The sequence below is a fragment of the Brassica napus genome, unplaced genomic scaffold (genome assembly GCF_020379485.1).
Source record: "Brassica napus cultivar Da-Ae unplaced genomic scaffold, Da-Ae ScsIHWf_492;HRSCAF=747, whole genome shotgun sequence".
Classification (NCBI taxonomy): Eukaryota; Viridiplantae; Streptophyta; class Magnoliopsida; order Brassicales; family Brassicaceae; genus Brassica; species Brassica napus.
Genome location: NW_026016568.1, coordinates 4,390 through 18,057, shown reverse-complemented (window position 1 = coordinate 18,057; position 13,668 = coordinate 4,390). Strand labels below are relative to the sequence as shown.

The 13,668-nt window shown below is 33.0% G+C and overlaps 1 protein-coding gene and 2 non-coding genes across 3 annotated transcripts; 2 read left to right on the top strand and 1 right to left on the bottom strand.

Moving 5' to 3' along the window:
- The first annotated feature begins 212 nt into the window (after positions 1 to 212).
- Positions 213 to 285, top strand: TRNAW-CCA. Its single transcript has one exon. It is a non-coding gene; the product is annotated as a tRNA-Trp (tRNA).
- A 1,418-nt stretch (positions 286 to 1,703) lies between these two features.
- Positions 1,704 to 13,043, top strand: LOC125604255 (photosystem II CP47 reaction center protein). Its single transcript, XM_048774719.1, has 2 exons — positions 1,704 to 11,417; positions 12,197 to 13,043. Exon 1 carries the CDS (start codon positions 8,928 to 8,930, stop codon positions 10,452 to 10,454), a length of 1,527 nt encoding a protein of 508 aa, XP_048630676.1. The 5' UTR covers positions 1,704 to 8,927; the 3' UTR covers positions 10,455 to 11,417; positions 12,197 to 13,043.
- Positions 2,686 to 2,759, bottom strand: TRNAW-CCA. Its single transcript has one exon. It is a non-coding gene; the product is annotated as a tRNA-Trp (tRNA).
- Positions 13,044 to 13,668: the final 625 nt, after the last annotated feature.

Genomic DNA, 13,668 nt, shown 5'->3' with positions numbered 1-13,668 from the left:
TGTCACGGTTCAAATCCTGTCATCCCTACCTAATTACTGCTCAGAAGAGCAGTAACGAGGAATCCATTTAGATTTATCTTTTTTTAATAAAATTGGACATACATATAATTCTGAATTTCTGATATACTATGATATAGTATATACGTACAAAATCGATTCGAGTTAAAGAATGTCCTCTTTTAGCCTTTCGTTTTTTTTAAAAAAAAAGAAAAGCGCTCTTAGTTCAGTTCGGTAGAACGTGGGTCTCCAAAACCAATGTCGTAGGTTCAAATCCTACAGAGCGTGATGTCACTCTTGGTTATTAGATTGTGTCAAAATTCCACTGTTCGCAAATAATTGAGCAGCAATCTGAATTCGACCTCCCGCATATGAAAGCAAGAAGGAGGTCAGTCAAAAAAAAGAGATGTTAATTATCAAAAGTCCAACTGATCACCACGTCTGTATTGTAAATAAGCAGTTACGAATAATCCAGCCAAAGTAATAGGAATTAGACCTAAGACGATTCCAAATAAAGAAACTTCAATCATTTCAATTTTATTTGTTTCATTTTTGAAAGGAGAAAAGAGAGGTACTATCTTTCCTAGCTCTTAATCTGTATTGCCGACGAATCTCAATGACCAAAATTGGGTAATTAACACGGTAAGGAACTATCGAACATATGAAATACATATAAATCTTTTTGATCAAAAAGATTCATTCAATTAATTTCAAATAAGTCGTATTTTGCTTAGACCAATAAATAGAACTGAGGTTATAGTTAAAGCTGCTAGTAGAAACCGAAATAACTAGTTATAGTAGGCATGAAGGGACTCAATAAAATATGTTTTTTATACATTGTTTCTAAAGTACTTCCCGAGTTTCAATAAAAAAAATTTTTTAAAGTAAAGATAGTCAAATACTAGTTCCAAGAATCAAAAATAAATTGAAAATTTGTGAGTTATCAAGCATTATCGGTGGTATGAACAAAAATAGAGAAAAGAAAAAACGAAATTCATCGTCTTTGGCATCTGCACCATCTCAGGATTCAGAATTCACGTAACTGATTCATTGAAAAACTCTTTAAGAAATTAATAAGAAAAAATAATAATAAAAAAAAACTCTATTATAATTCAGTTAAAACATAGAACTTTTTTTGAATAAACATGTAAAAATTTTAAAAAAGTTGTTTGATTCTTTTTTTTTTAAGTGACCTTAGAACCTAGAATATGCCCCTTCTACTTTATTCAAATTGAAATAAATTCAATTTTGATAAGTAGATTATAGTAGAGCAGTTTTCTTCATTTAATTATGAAATTAAACCAAAAAGCAGTATCCTACACGGAGAACGAGATCAGTCAAAAAAGAGTTATTTATTTTAACTAATTTTAAAAATTGTAATAGCATTTCTATTATCGTTTCCTTTCTAGGTTTTAGGTTTTTTTCTTTCGAATTAGAAAATAAGAAAAACCCATCATCTTTGTAGTTCGTTAAAGAAAGATTTCTTTAACTAACTACAAAGATTATGGGTTTTCACTTATTTTCTATTGAATACGAAAGCAAAAAACAAAACCTAGAAGGAAACGATAATAGAAATGCTATTCAGTTTTAAAACTCATTTCAAATAAATAAATCTTTTGTGACTGATCTCGTTCTCCGTGTAGGATACGCTTTTGGTTAATTTCTTAGATTAAATGAAGAAATGCCTTACTATATTAATACTTATTCAAAATTGAATTTATTTCAATTTGAATAAATGTAGAAGGGGGCATATTCTAGGTTCTAAGGTCACTTAAAAAAAAAAGAATCAAACAACTTTTTTTAAAAATTTTACATGTTTATTCAAAAAAGTTCTATGTTTTAACTGAAGTTATATAATAGAGTTATTTTTTTATGTATTATTTTTTCTTATTAATTTCTTAAAGAGTTTTTCAATGAATCAGTTACGTGAATTCTGAATCCTGAGTGGTGCAGATGCCAAAGACGATGAATTTCGTTTTCTTTTTCTCTATTTTTGTTCATACCACCGATAATGCTTGATAACTCACAAATTTTCAATTTAATTTTTGATTCTTGGAACTAGTATTTGTATCTATCTTTACTTTAAAAAATTTTTTATTGAAACTTCGGGAAGTACTTTAGAAACATATGTATAAAAAAAACATATTTTATTGAGTCCCTTCATGCCTACTATAACTAGTTATTTCGGTTTTCTACTAGCAGCTTTAACTATAACCTCAGTTCTATTTATTGGTCTAAGCAAAATACGACTTATTTGAAATTAATTGAATGATCTTTTTTGATCAAAAAGATTTATATGGTATTTCATATGTTCGATAGTTCCTTACCGTGTTAATTACCCAATTTTGGTCATTGAGATTCGTCGGCAATACAGATTAAGAGCTAGGAATAGATAGTAGTACCTCTCTTTCTCCCTTTCAAAAATGAAAACAAAATAAAATTGAAATGATTGAAGTTTCTTTATTTGGAATCGTCTTAGGTCTAATTCCTATTACTTTGGCTGGATTATTCGTAACTGCTTATTTACAATACAGACGTGGTGATCAGTTGGACTTTTGATTAATTAACATCTCTTTTTTTTGACTGACCTCCTTCTTGCTTTCATATGCGGGAGGTCGAATTCAGATTGCTGCTCAATTATTTGCGAACAGTGGAATTTTGACACAATCTAATAAACAAGAGTGACATCACGCTCTGTAGGATTTGAACCTACGACATTGGGTTTTGGAGACCCACGTTCTACCGAACTGAACTAAGAGCGCTTTTCTTGTTTTTTATAAAAAAACGAAAAGGCTAGAAAGAGGACATTCTTTAACTCGAATCGATTTTGTACGTATATACTATATCATAGTATATCATAAAATTCAGAATTATATGTATGTCCAATTTTATTAAAAAAAGATAAATCTAAAATGGATTCCTCGTTACTGCTCTTCTGAGCAGTAATTAGGTAGGGATGACAGGATTTGAACCCGTGACATTTTGTACCCAAAACAAACGCGCTACCAAGCTGCGCTACATCCCTTTCGATTGGTTTACAGTGTCATTGTAAACAATTCCTATCTTGTTTTCCACATCCTTCTTTTTTTTTGTTCATATCAGATAACAAACATATATATAAGTATAATTAAAAAATTACTTTTTTTAGGCAAATCCTATCAATTTCAAATTTACATAAAAAGGCGTTTCCATTTGAAAATGGAATCTATAAGATCGTTCTAGTAGACAATATTTCAATTCTAATTTTGAAAATGGGGGGTTACATATACAAATACAAGAACTTCTTAACTACATGTACATCTATAGTTATATATATTACTATATATATTGTAATACAATAAAGAAGAAAGAAGGAGGATTTCAAATGCGAGATCTAAAAACATATCTTTCCGTAGCACCGGTACTAAGTACTCTATGGTTCGTTTCGTTAGCAGGTTTATTAATAGAGATTAATCGTTTATTTCCAGATGCATTAACATTTCCCTTTTTTTAATTCTAGTTATTAACATCAGAAAGGATAAAAAAATTTAGAGATACGATCAACGATCGGGGAATAACCCCCCCTTTTTTTTCTAATTCTAAAAAAAGAATTAGAAAAAAAAAAGGGGGGCCGAAAGGTCATAAAAACGAGGGTTCAGGATCCAATTAAAAAAAAAGTGTTGCTAGGGAAAGAGTATCCTACGAGATACTTAAAAAAAATACTGTACAAAGATTTGAAATATAGTTTTCAAAAAATCATTATATTACTTATTATTTTCTTTTTATTTAATTACTAATTAATATTCATTGCAACGAAATATTTAAGACATTTTTTGAGTTAATTAACAGCTTCTATTTTTTTGTTCTTGTTCTTTATGGACCCTAAAATTAAAATAGAAGATTGGGGGTGAATCATAAATCCAAAGGAGGTTTCATGGCCAAAGGTAAAGATGTTCGAGTAACAATTATTTTGGAATGTACCAGTTGTGTTCGAAATGATATTAAGAAAGAATCGGCTGGAATTTCCAGATATATTACTCAAAAGAATCGGCATAACACTCCTAGTCGATTGGAATTGAGAAAATTCTGTCCCTATTGTTATAAACATACAATTCATGGGGAAATTAAGAAATAGATAAAATTGAGTGCTTGTATGTCAAATTTTATTTTAAGAACAGGAATAATGAGAGTATCTACGTATTATTACATATATATAAATATAAACAAATAAAATAATAGAAAGAAATCAAATCCTATATTCTTAATTCTATATAGAAACTCTATCCTATATAGAAATAGCAATCGTTTTTATTTTGATCCGATCAAAAATAGGATTTTATAGGTAAGGAATAAAAAATTATGAATAAATCTAAGCGACCTTTTACTAAATCCAAGCGATCTTTTCGTCGGCGTTTGCCCCCGATCCAATCGGGGGATCGAATTGATTATAGAAACATGAGTTTAATTAGTCGATTTATTAGTGAACAAGGAAAAATATTATCTAGACGGGTGAATAGAGTAACTTTAAAACAACAACGATTAATTACTATTGCTATAAAACAAGCTCGTATTTTATCTTTGTTACCTTTTCTTAATAATCAGAAACAATTTGAAAGAAGTGAGTCGACCCCTAGAACTACTAGCCTTAGAACCAGAAAAAAATAGACTTATTCTTCAATTGAATAACTAATCTGAAGGAATTAAAAAAGAGGTTAATATTTTGTTCGACAAATCCAATCAAGAATCAAAATTTGATTGTTACGTCTGTTTCTGTCATAAAAAAAAAAAAAAAGAAAAGAATCGTCGAAAAGAAAAAGAATAAGTCTTTTTTTAGCGACTATATACCCTCGTTTTGTTTTGACGACTTTTTTTATAATACTAATTTCTACTCTACCCTCCCCGAGCTTATTCTACTTAAGAACTCTATTTCAAATATTTTAGTGGATTTCTTCCAATCCCCTCATTTTTTGATCTCATTTGAAATCGTATAAAGACAACTCCTATTTAATAGAGCTATTTGTGCAAGTATTTTTCGATTAAGAAGTAATTGCTTCTTGTACAGATTGTGTATGAATCGGTTATAACTATAGAATACCTCCGTTTCGTGAATTACGGCATTTATTCGAGTGATCCATAAACGACGAAAATCTCTTTTTCTTTTACCCCTATCCCGACGAGCCGAAACTAAAGCTCTTATTCTCTGTTGAGTCATAGTTCGTGTAAGTCGTGAATGAGCCCCTTGAAAGCTTGATGCAAATAAACGAAGTTTTGTTCTACGCCTCCGAGCTATATATCCGCGTTTAATTCTAGTCATTGAATAAATCAAACTTTGATGAATAACTAATTCTTTTTTTAGTTTTAGTTATTCTTTTCCCCTTTACTAGTCATTAATAACCAAACGAATTATTCCAATGTATAAAAAAAAATTCCAATGGCTTTTGCTACTCTAACCTTCCCCACCACTATTTTTGGCTAGGTATTTTCCTTTGCTTTGAAAGGATAAATTGCCTTGGTACTTGATATAAAAAAAATAGAATAACTACAAAAAGTAGTAAATAGAAATGGATAAATAGTGGGTTCCTTCGTTTCTATGGTTACTTCTAAAACGGTGAGGTCCTCTCTATACACCGGAGCTCCTTCTTTTAATTAATCAATACTATTGGTAACTTGTACAATTCACATTCTTTGGCTCTACCCCATTAATATTCCAGTAATAGATCTTTCACAATGAGATCCACTTTATACAGTAACGGTATTTTATTTTAAAATTGATTTGGTCATTTACCCTGTTAGTCCGTTTTTTCTTTCAAGAGTGGAATCTTTTTAATAAAAAATGGGATTTCCCCCGCTTAATTGATAACCATTTGTTATCATTGGGGGTTTTCTAAAAAATGGAGTTGATTGGATTTGCACCAATGTAAACCATAAGTTTCAGACACAATAGAAGATATGAATGATCTATCTTTTTGAAATAATGAATCGAGTTCCTCCATTCTATTTTATTAACAGGTACTGATCCTTGATATTTCAAAAAGAATTTCCTTTTTGTGTTTCAGTCTATGATCTAAACGAGTCGCACATACACCCGAGTACATGTTCCTCGTCGCTGAGGGCATCCCCGAAGCGCTGGGGATTTTGTGACATTTCGGATTGGCTGTCTTGTATTTCTAATAAGTTGTTTAATGGTTGGCATACGGAATCATATAAATAATGGGCTGGTTTAGATGGGTTCTAACCGGCTAATTCTGAATTACTTCTCTTCAAGATTCTCTTCAATATAAAAAAAATATATTGAAGAGAATATGAAACTAAACCTTTAATCTAAAAAGATATAAAATTAGCAGTGGTAGATTTGCATGAAATCGCTCCTATTTTTATTGAACCGCTACAAGATCAACAATGCCATGAGCTTGGGCTTCTGTTGCTGACATAAAAACATCCCTTTCCATGTCTTCGGATACAACCCATATAGGTTTGCCCGTTCTTTGTACATAAACCCTTGTGATGGTTTCGCGAAGTTTTAGTAGTTCTTCCGCTTCCAAGATAACTTCTCCCGTTTGTGCCTCATAAAACGAACTAGCGGGTTGATGGATCATTACCCTGATGATATAATAGAAAAGCTTTTTCTATTTCGCAGAATGAGGCGAGATAACCAAAAAAACAGAGAAATTTGAATAACCGTACAGGCTTTTTTTGTGCGTTGCATACGGCTCTAGAATGGAATTTACGTTTTTGACCTTTCCTTTCGGCGAAAGAAAACAAAATATAGGTTCTATTATACGCGGATCCATAAATGATCCAATTACCATCCTTCTTTTTGTTTTGTAGGAGTTAAAAAAATACTATGATGGTTCCGTTGCTTTATATATCATTTTTTTGATCCGTCTATGATTCAGCAATCCCAAAGTGTCTTTTTTTTGTTTTTGTAAATAAGCTTCCGGTGTGAAAACAAAGTTTGTGACGCTGGGATGTGCCCGAATAGGGAAGATATCATTTTAAATACCCCTTTCTTATCCCATACTACTCTTTCAATATATAATCTAATTTTTTTAATCTAAAAAATTTCATATCGAATTCGAAGTGCCATGCTATTATTACTTAACTAATTCATATTTCCGAGGGCGAAGGCATAGTATTTTTTCTCTAAAATAAAAAAACTCATTGGCGCCAAGCGTGAGGGAATGCTATACGTTTGGTAATTTCTCCTCCGACTAGGATAAAGGATGCTATTGAAGCGGCCAATCCCATGCATATTGTCTGTACATCGGGTCGCACAAATTGCATAGTATCATAAATAGCCATTCCAGATATTACCCATCCACCAGGAGAGTTTATAAACAAATAAAGATCTTTGGTATCCTTTTCTATACTGAGATATATCATAAGACTAATAAGTTGATTCGAGATTTCGGTATCAACCTCTTGGCCTAAAAAAAACAATCTTTCTCGATAAAGTCGGTTGATTAGGATAAAATTTTATTCCTTAGGAGCCGTACAGGCACCTTTTGATGCATACGGTTCAACAAAAATTGTTAAAAAATCAATGTGTCGATTCCAACCCCCCCTTTTTTTCAGAGAAGGCTTTTCTTTCTAACTTAATAAGGGAAGGGCTTGCTTCCCTTTTAAAAGTAAAAGAAAAAATAAATAAGTTTTGGCCCCTTTTATTTATTAGATATTATAATCCTAATAATAAAATAATAAAACGATTGATTAGGCCTGTCAGACTAACTTGATTCATTGATATTTTTTTTTCATCGAGATTCAGTTGAAATGGGGATGGTTTTTTCTTGTTCCTGAATGGGCTTCTTCCTTTTTTATTCCGTTTTTTTAGGTTTATGCTCTACTCCGAGTAAAAGGAAAAATTTGCCCGATTTTGATTTGCACATATAGGACAAATGAACCAAATACCGCGTCTTTTTTTTTTTACTACTCCTTTTTTTTTTCAATTCATTTCTTTCACATGTCTTCTGTCAAATAGTCAATAAATTTTTAATTATATTATTTTATTTGATCAACAGTTTTAGATCACCCTGTTTCAATTTTTGTATTTTTTTTATTTTTTAATAGAATTTTTATCATAATTTTGATATCATATTCATATCATATTAAGTAGTAATTATAAAAATATTATATATTAATTATCAATTGGATTTTTGCTAAACGGAGCCTGGATACTTAATTTTATTAGTCCGATCACGTAAACCATAAAAAATTTTGATAATCTAATATCAATCTAAATACTCCCTGCATTTAATTCTAATTTATTTTTTGCGCTTCGCGTTACAAATTTTTGATAATTCAATCAATCTTTTTGAGCGAAACAGAGGATATCTCGATCGAGGGAGAAAATGGGGAAATCCCATATAGCCCAATATATCTGACAAGTCGCACTATATGTCAACCCAAGATGTATCTCCTTCTCCAGGACTTCGAAAAGGTACTTTTGGAACGCCAATAGGCATGAAATGAAAAAAAAAGAGAATGAAGTTCTCTATTTCACTTTGATGTGGAAACGTAAGACTGGGGTTTCATTTTTTTTATCATATTATCCTTTTTTCCTACTTTATTAATATTAATCATATTTAAATTAATCATATTTAATACAGAAGTTGAATAAGCTAAAATAAAATATAAAATAAAAGTAAAGTAAGAGAGAATGAATAAAAATTAAAGGAAACTTTTTACGAACGGGCTTCTGAACAACAATAGCTATCTTGGTTCATATAACATAGGATTCACCCCCATTGCGTATTGGTACTTATCGGATATAGAATAGATCCGCTTCCCTTTTTTCCTATGAATCGAATTGTTCCATTATTACTAACAGAATAGAACAAATATTAATCCTTTCTCCGAAATAATTACCTAAAAAGGGGGGGTCCGTAACATAGTTTTTTCCAATGCAATAAAGTTACATAGTGTCTATTTTTCATTGATAAAGGGGTATTTCCATGGGTTTGCCTTGGTATCGTGTTCATACTGTTGTATTGAATGATCCCGGTCGTTTGCTTTCGGTTCATATAATGCATACTGCTCTGGTTGCTGGTTGGGCCGGTTCCATGGCTCTATATGAATTAGCTGTTTTTGATCCCTCCGACCCTGTTCTTGATCCAATGTGGAGACAAGGTATGTTCGTTATACCTTTCATGACTCGTTTAGGAATAACCAATTCATGGGGCGGTTGGAATATTACAGGAGGGACTATAACGAATCCGGGTCTTTGGAGTTACGAAGGGGTAGCCGCAGCACATATCGTGTTTTCTGGCTTGTGCTTCTTGGCAGCTATTTGGCATTGGGTATATTGGGATCTAGAAATTTTTTGTGATGAACGTACAGGAAAACCTTCTTTGGATTTGCCCAAGATTTTTGGAATTCATTTATTTCTTTCAGGAGTGGCTTGCTTTGGTTTTGGCGCATTTCATGTAACAGGATTATATGGTCCTGGAATATGGGTATCCGACCCTTATGGACTAACCGGAAAGGTCCAACCCGTAAATCCGGCGTGGGGCGTGGAGGGTTTTGACCCTTTTGTTCCGGGAGGAATAGCCTCTCATCATATTGCAGCAGGGACGTTGGGTATATTAGCGGGCTTATTCCATCTTAGTGTTCGTCCGCCTCAACGTCTATACAAAGGATTACGTATGGGAAATATTGAAACCGTCCTTTCCAGTAGTATTGCTGCTGTCTTTTTTGCAGCTTTTATTGTTGCTGGAACTATGTGGTATGGTTCTGCAACTACTCCCATCGAATTATTTGGTCCTACTCGTTATCAATGGGATCAGGGATACTTTCAACAAGAAATATATCGAAGAGTTAGTGCCGGACTAGCTGAAAATCAAAGTGTATCAGAAGCTTGGTCTAAAATTCCTGAAAAATTAGCTTTTTATGATTATATTGGTAATAATCCAGCAAAAGGGGGATTATTCCGAGCGGGTTCAATGGACAATGGGGATGGAATAGCTGTTGGATGGTTAGGACACCCCGTCTTTAGAAATAAAGAAGGGCGTGAACTTTTTGTACGCCGTATGCCTACTTTTTTTGAAACATTTCCGGTTGTTTTGGTAGACGGAGACGGAATTGTTAGAGCCGACGTCCCGTTTAGAAGGGCAGAATCTAAATATAGTGTCGAACAAGTAGGTGTAACTGTTGAGTTTTATGGTGGTGAACTCAATGGAGTAAGTTATAGTGATCCCGCAACTGTGAAAAAATATGCTAGACGGGCTCAATTGGGTGAGATTTTTGAATTAGATCGTGCTACTTTGAAATCCGATGGTGTTTTTCGTAGCAGTCCAAGAGGTTGGTTTACTTTTGGGCATGCTTCGTTTGCTCTACTTTTCTTCTTTGGACACATTTGGCATGGTTCTAGAACCCTCTTCAGAGATGTTTTTGCTGGTATTGATCCAGATTTGGATGCTCAGGTGGAATTTGGGGCATTCCAAAAACTTGGAGATCCAACTACAAAAAGACAAGCAGTCTGATGCAACATTGCTTTTTTCTTTTAGTTTCTGTTTGCGATTTTTTTGATTTCATTTAATAGGTAGGGTACTGTAGGAATCTTGATTTAAATCGCTGCCGTTTCTTTGACTCTTTTTTGTTCTTTATCCGGAGGTATACTCCTTCAGTAAACATAAACAAAACAGGTATGAAAGCTATAATTGTAAACCACGATCAAATTTATGGAAGCATTGGTTTATACATTTCTCTTAGTATCGACTTTAGGGATCATTTTTTTCGCTATTTTTTTTCGGGAACCGCCTACAATTTCAACTAAAAAATGAAATAATTTTTCATTCTCTTCATTGACGTAATCAGCCTCCAACTATTTGGAGGCTGATTACGTCAACTAGTCCCCGTGTTCCTCGAATGGATCTCTTAGTTGTTGAGAGGGTTGCCCAAAGGCAGTATATAGAGCATACCCAGTAAAACTTACAAGTAACCCAGATATAAAGATGGCGACTAGAGTTGCTGTTTCCATTATTATATAATTGAAAGACCACAATGGATCTATGCTAAGATCGTTTATTTACAACGGAATGGTATACAAAGTCAACAGATCGTAATGAATACAAAATAAGATTTATGGCTACACAAACTGTTGAAGATAGTTCTAGATCTGGTCCAAGAAGCACTACTGTAGGGAAGTTATTGAAACCGTTGAATTCTGAATATGGTAAAGTAGCTCCTGGATGGGGAACGACCCCTTTGATGGGTGTTGCAATGGCACTATTTGCGGTATTCCTATCTATTATTTTGGAGATTTATAATTCCTCTGTTCTACTGGATGGAATTTCAATGAATTAGACTGAGAAGAATCTTGAAGTGCTAGCTTTTTGTTCGATACAAAAAAGTAAAGTATGTAGGTCTAAAATTTTGCACCTATTCTCCTTTGGTAGTTCGACCGCGAAATTTTTTTCTGCATTGTATATTTCCGGAATATGAGTGTGTGACTTGTTAGAATTGACCCTATGGATAGTACAGAGAAGGGGGTCTGTCATCTTTATCAAGATGGTTTTATTTCGTCGGATATTCATTCGAGTATCTGGAGCACGAAATAGATCAAATAGATCACAAAGTTTTCGAACTATGATTCATACTTAATACTTAGACCTCGTAGCCGGACTTCTTTCCGTTCTATCTTATAAATTTTCATAAATCAATTTTTTTCTGCTTTTAAACTCTTATTTAGATCAAAGGACAAACGCTTCTTTGTATTTTATGTTTTTAATCATTATAGCTCTTTTTTTTTTTATTGAATAAGTGATGATCCAATGGTTCTCACTCAGTGAACTTTGGACTTTGAAGGTTTCATTGAATTATCGTGGTTTTCGTATGAATCTGAGGTTTCAATTAATAAGTAGGGTCTTAACAAGAAAATTCCTATCAATAATAAAGAAAACAAGAAGAAATCCGTATTCCCATTCCATACAAATACCAACTAAAAAAGACAATAACGGTAGGTAATCTAGAAGATTCAAGAGGCCTGTAACGATCAACACAACATAAAGACGTATGAGCTGACTTGAGTTTTTGGCATTTAACCACAAAGAAGAGCTTTCGCATTTTGACTCTTAAATAATATTGAATGAGAGAGAAGTTTAAAACTTTATATTCCATATCCGTTTCAATCAGTATTTGGGTCTTTTTTTGTTTGAGCTGTACGAGATGAAATTCTCATATACAGTTCTTGGAGGGGGAGGAACCTTGGTTTACCTATCTCAATAAAGTTTATGATTGGTTCGAAGAACGTCTTGAGATTCAAGCGATTGCAGACGATATAACTAGTAAATATGTTCCTCCGCATGTCAACATATTTTATTGTCTAGGAGGAATTACCCTTACTTGTTTTTTAGTACAAGTAGCTACGGGATTTGCTATGACTTTTTATTACCGTCCAACTGTTACTGAGGCTTTTGCTTCTGTTCAATATATAATGACTGAAGCTAACTTTGGTTGGTTAATCCGATCAGTTCATCGATGGTCGGCAAGTATGATGGTCCTAATGATGATCCTGCACGTATTTCGTGTATACCTCACCGGTGGTTTTAAAAAACCTCGCGAATTAACTTGGGTTACTGGTGTGGTTCTGGGTGTATTGACCGCATCTTTTGGTGTAACAGGTTATTCTTTACCTTGGGATCAAATTGGCTATTGGGCAGTCAAAATTGTAACAGGTGTACCTGACGCTATTCCGGTAATAGGATCGCCTCTTGTAGAATTATTACGCGGAAGTGCTAGTGTTGGACAATCCACTTTGACTCGTTTTTATAGTTTACACACTTTTGTATTACCTCTTCTTACGGCTGTATTTATGTTAATGCATTTCTTAATGATACGTAAGCAAGGTATTTCTGGTCCCTTATAAATAATATAGATTCTAGATATTTTTAATTACTAATTTATCTTATTACTTGGTGAAGGAACAATCGTATTTTATTGCTATAAATATGGATTATTAAAAAAATAAGACATGTATTTGGATATTTCCCTTCAACTCCACAATATTGTATTATTTTTTTGACATAAAAAGTTGAAGGGAATTCTATGAAGAGAAAATGGATTATGGGAGTGTGTGACTTGAACTATTGATCGGGCCGTGCAGAAATATGACTTTATCTGCTACATTGGAATTCACAACCAAATGTGTCTTTGTTCCAACCACTGTGTAAGCCCCATACAGGGGATAGGCTGGTTCACTTGAAGAGAATCTTTTCTATGATCATAATACCCGACGATGTCGTGGATGAGTGGGCTCCGTAAAATCCAAAAATCCAGGAGATTAAGGGATGGAACATAATCAGGATTATGTTTTTAGCTATTTTTTACTAAAAAAGAGCTAAAAAAATAAAAAATTAATAGTATGTAAATGCATTCATTTCCTCTGCATCGACTCGATTTCTGATACTATCGGAGTGAATACAGGATCTAATGAAGAGTAGAGGGTAGACTTCATTAGTAACAAGTAAATCCTTTGTATTTGAAAAATCTCGATATAATTTTTGAGATTAAGGATTAATTGATAAGGTATGAGACGATCCAGAAAGCACTTAATCATGATCAACTTTTAAGCTTACGTGGGTGTTGAGCATTTACCTGTAAGAATGGAATTTATGGTAATCTTTAGTTGCAATAACTTTGGAATCGGATAATTCTTTTTTACATATTAAATACTTGTGGATAACATATATATTTTTG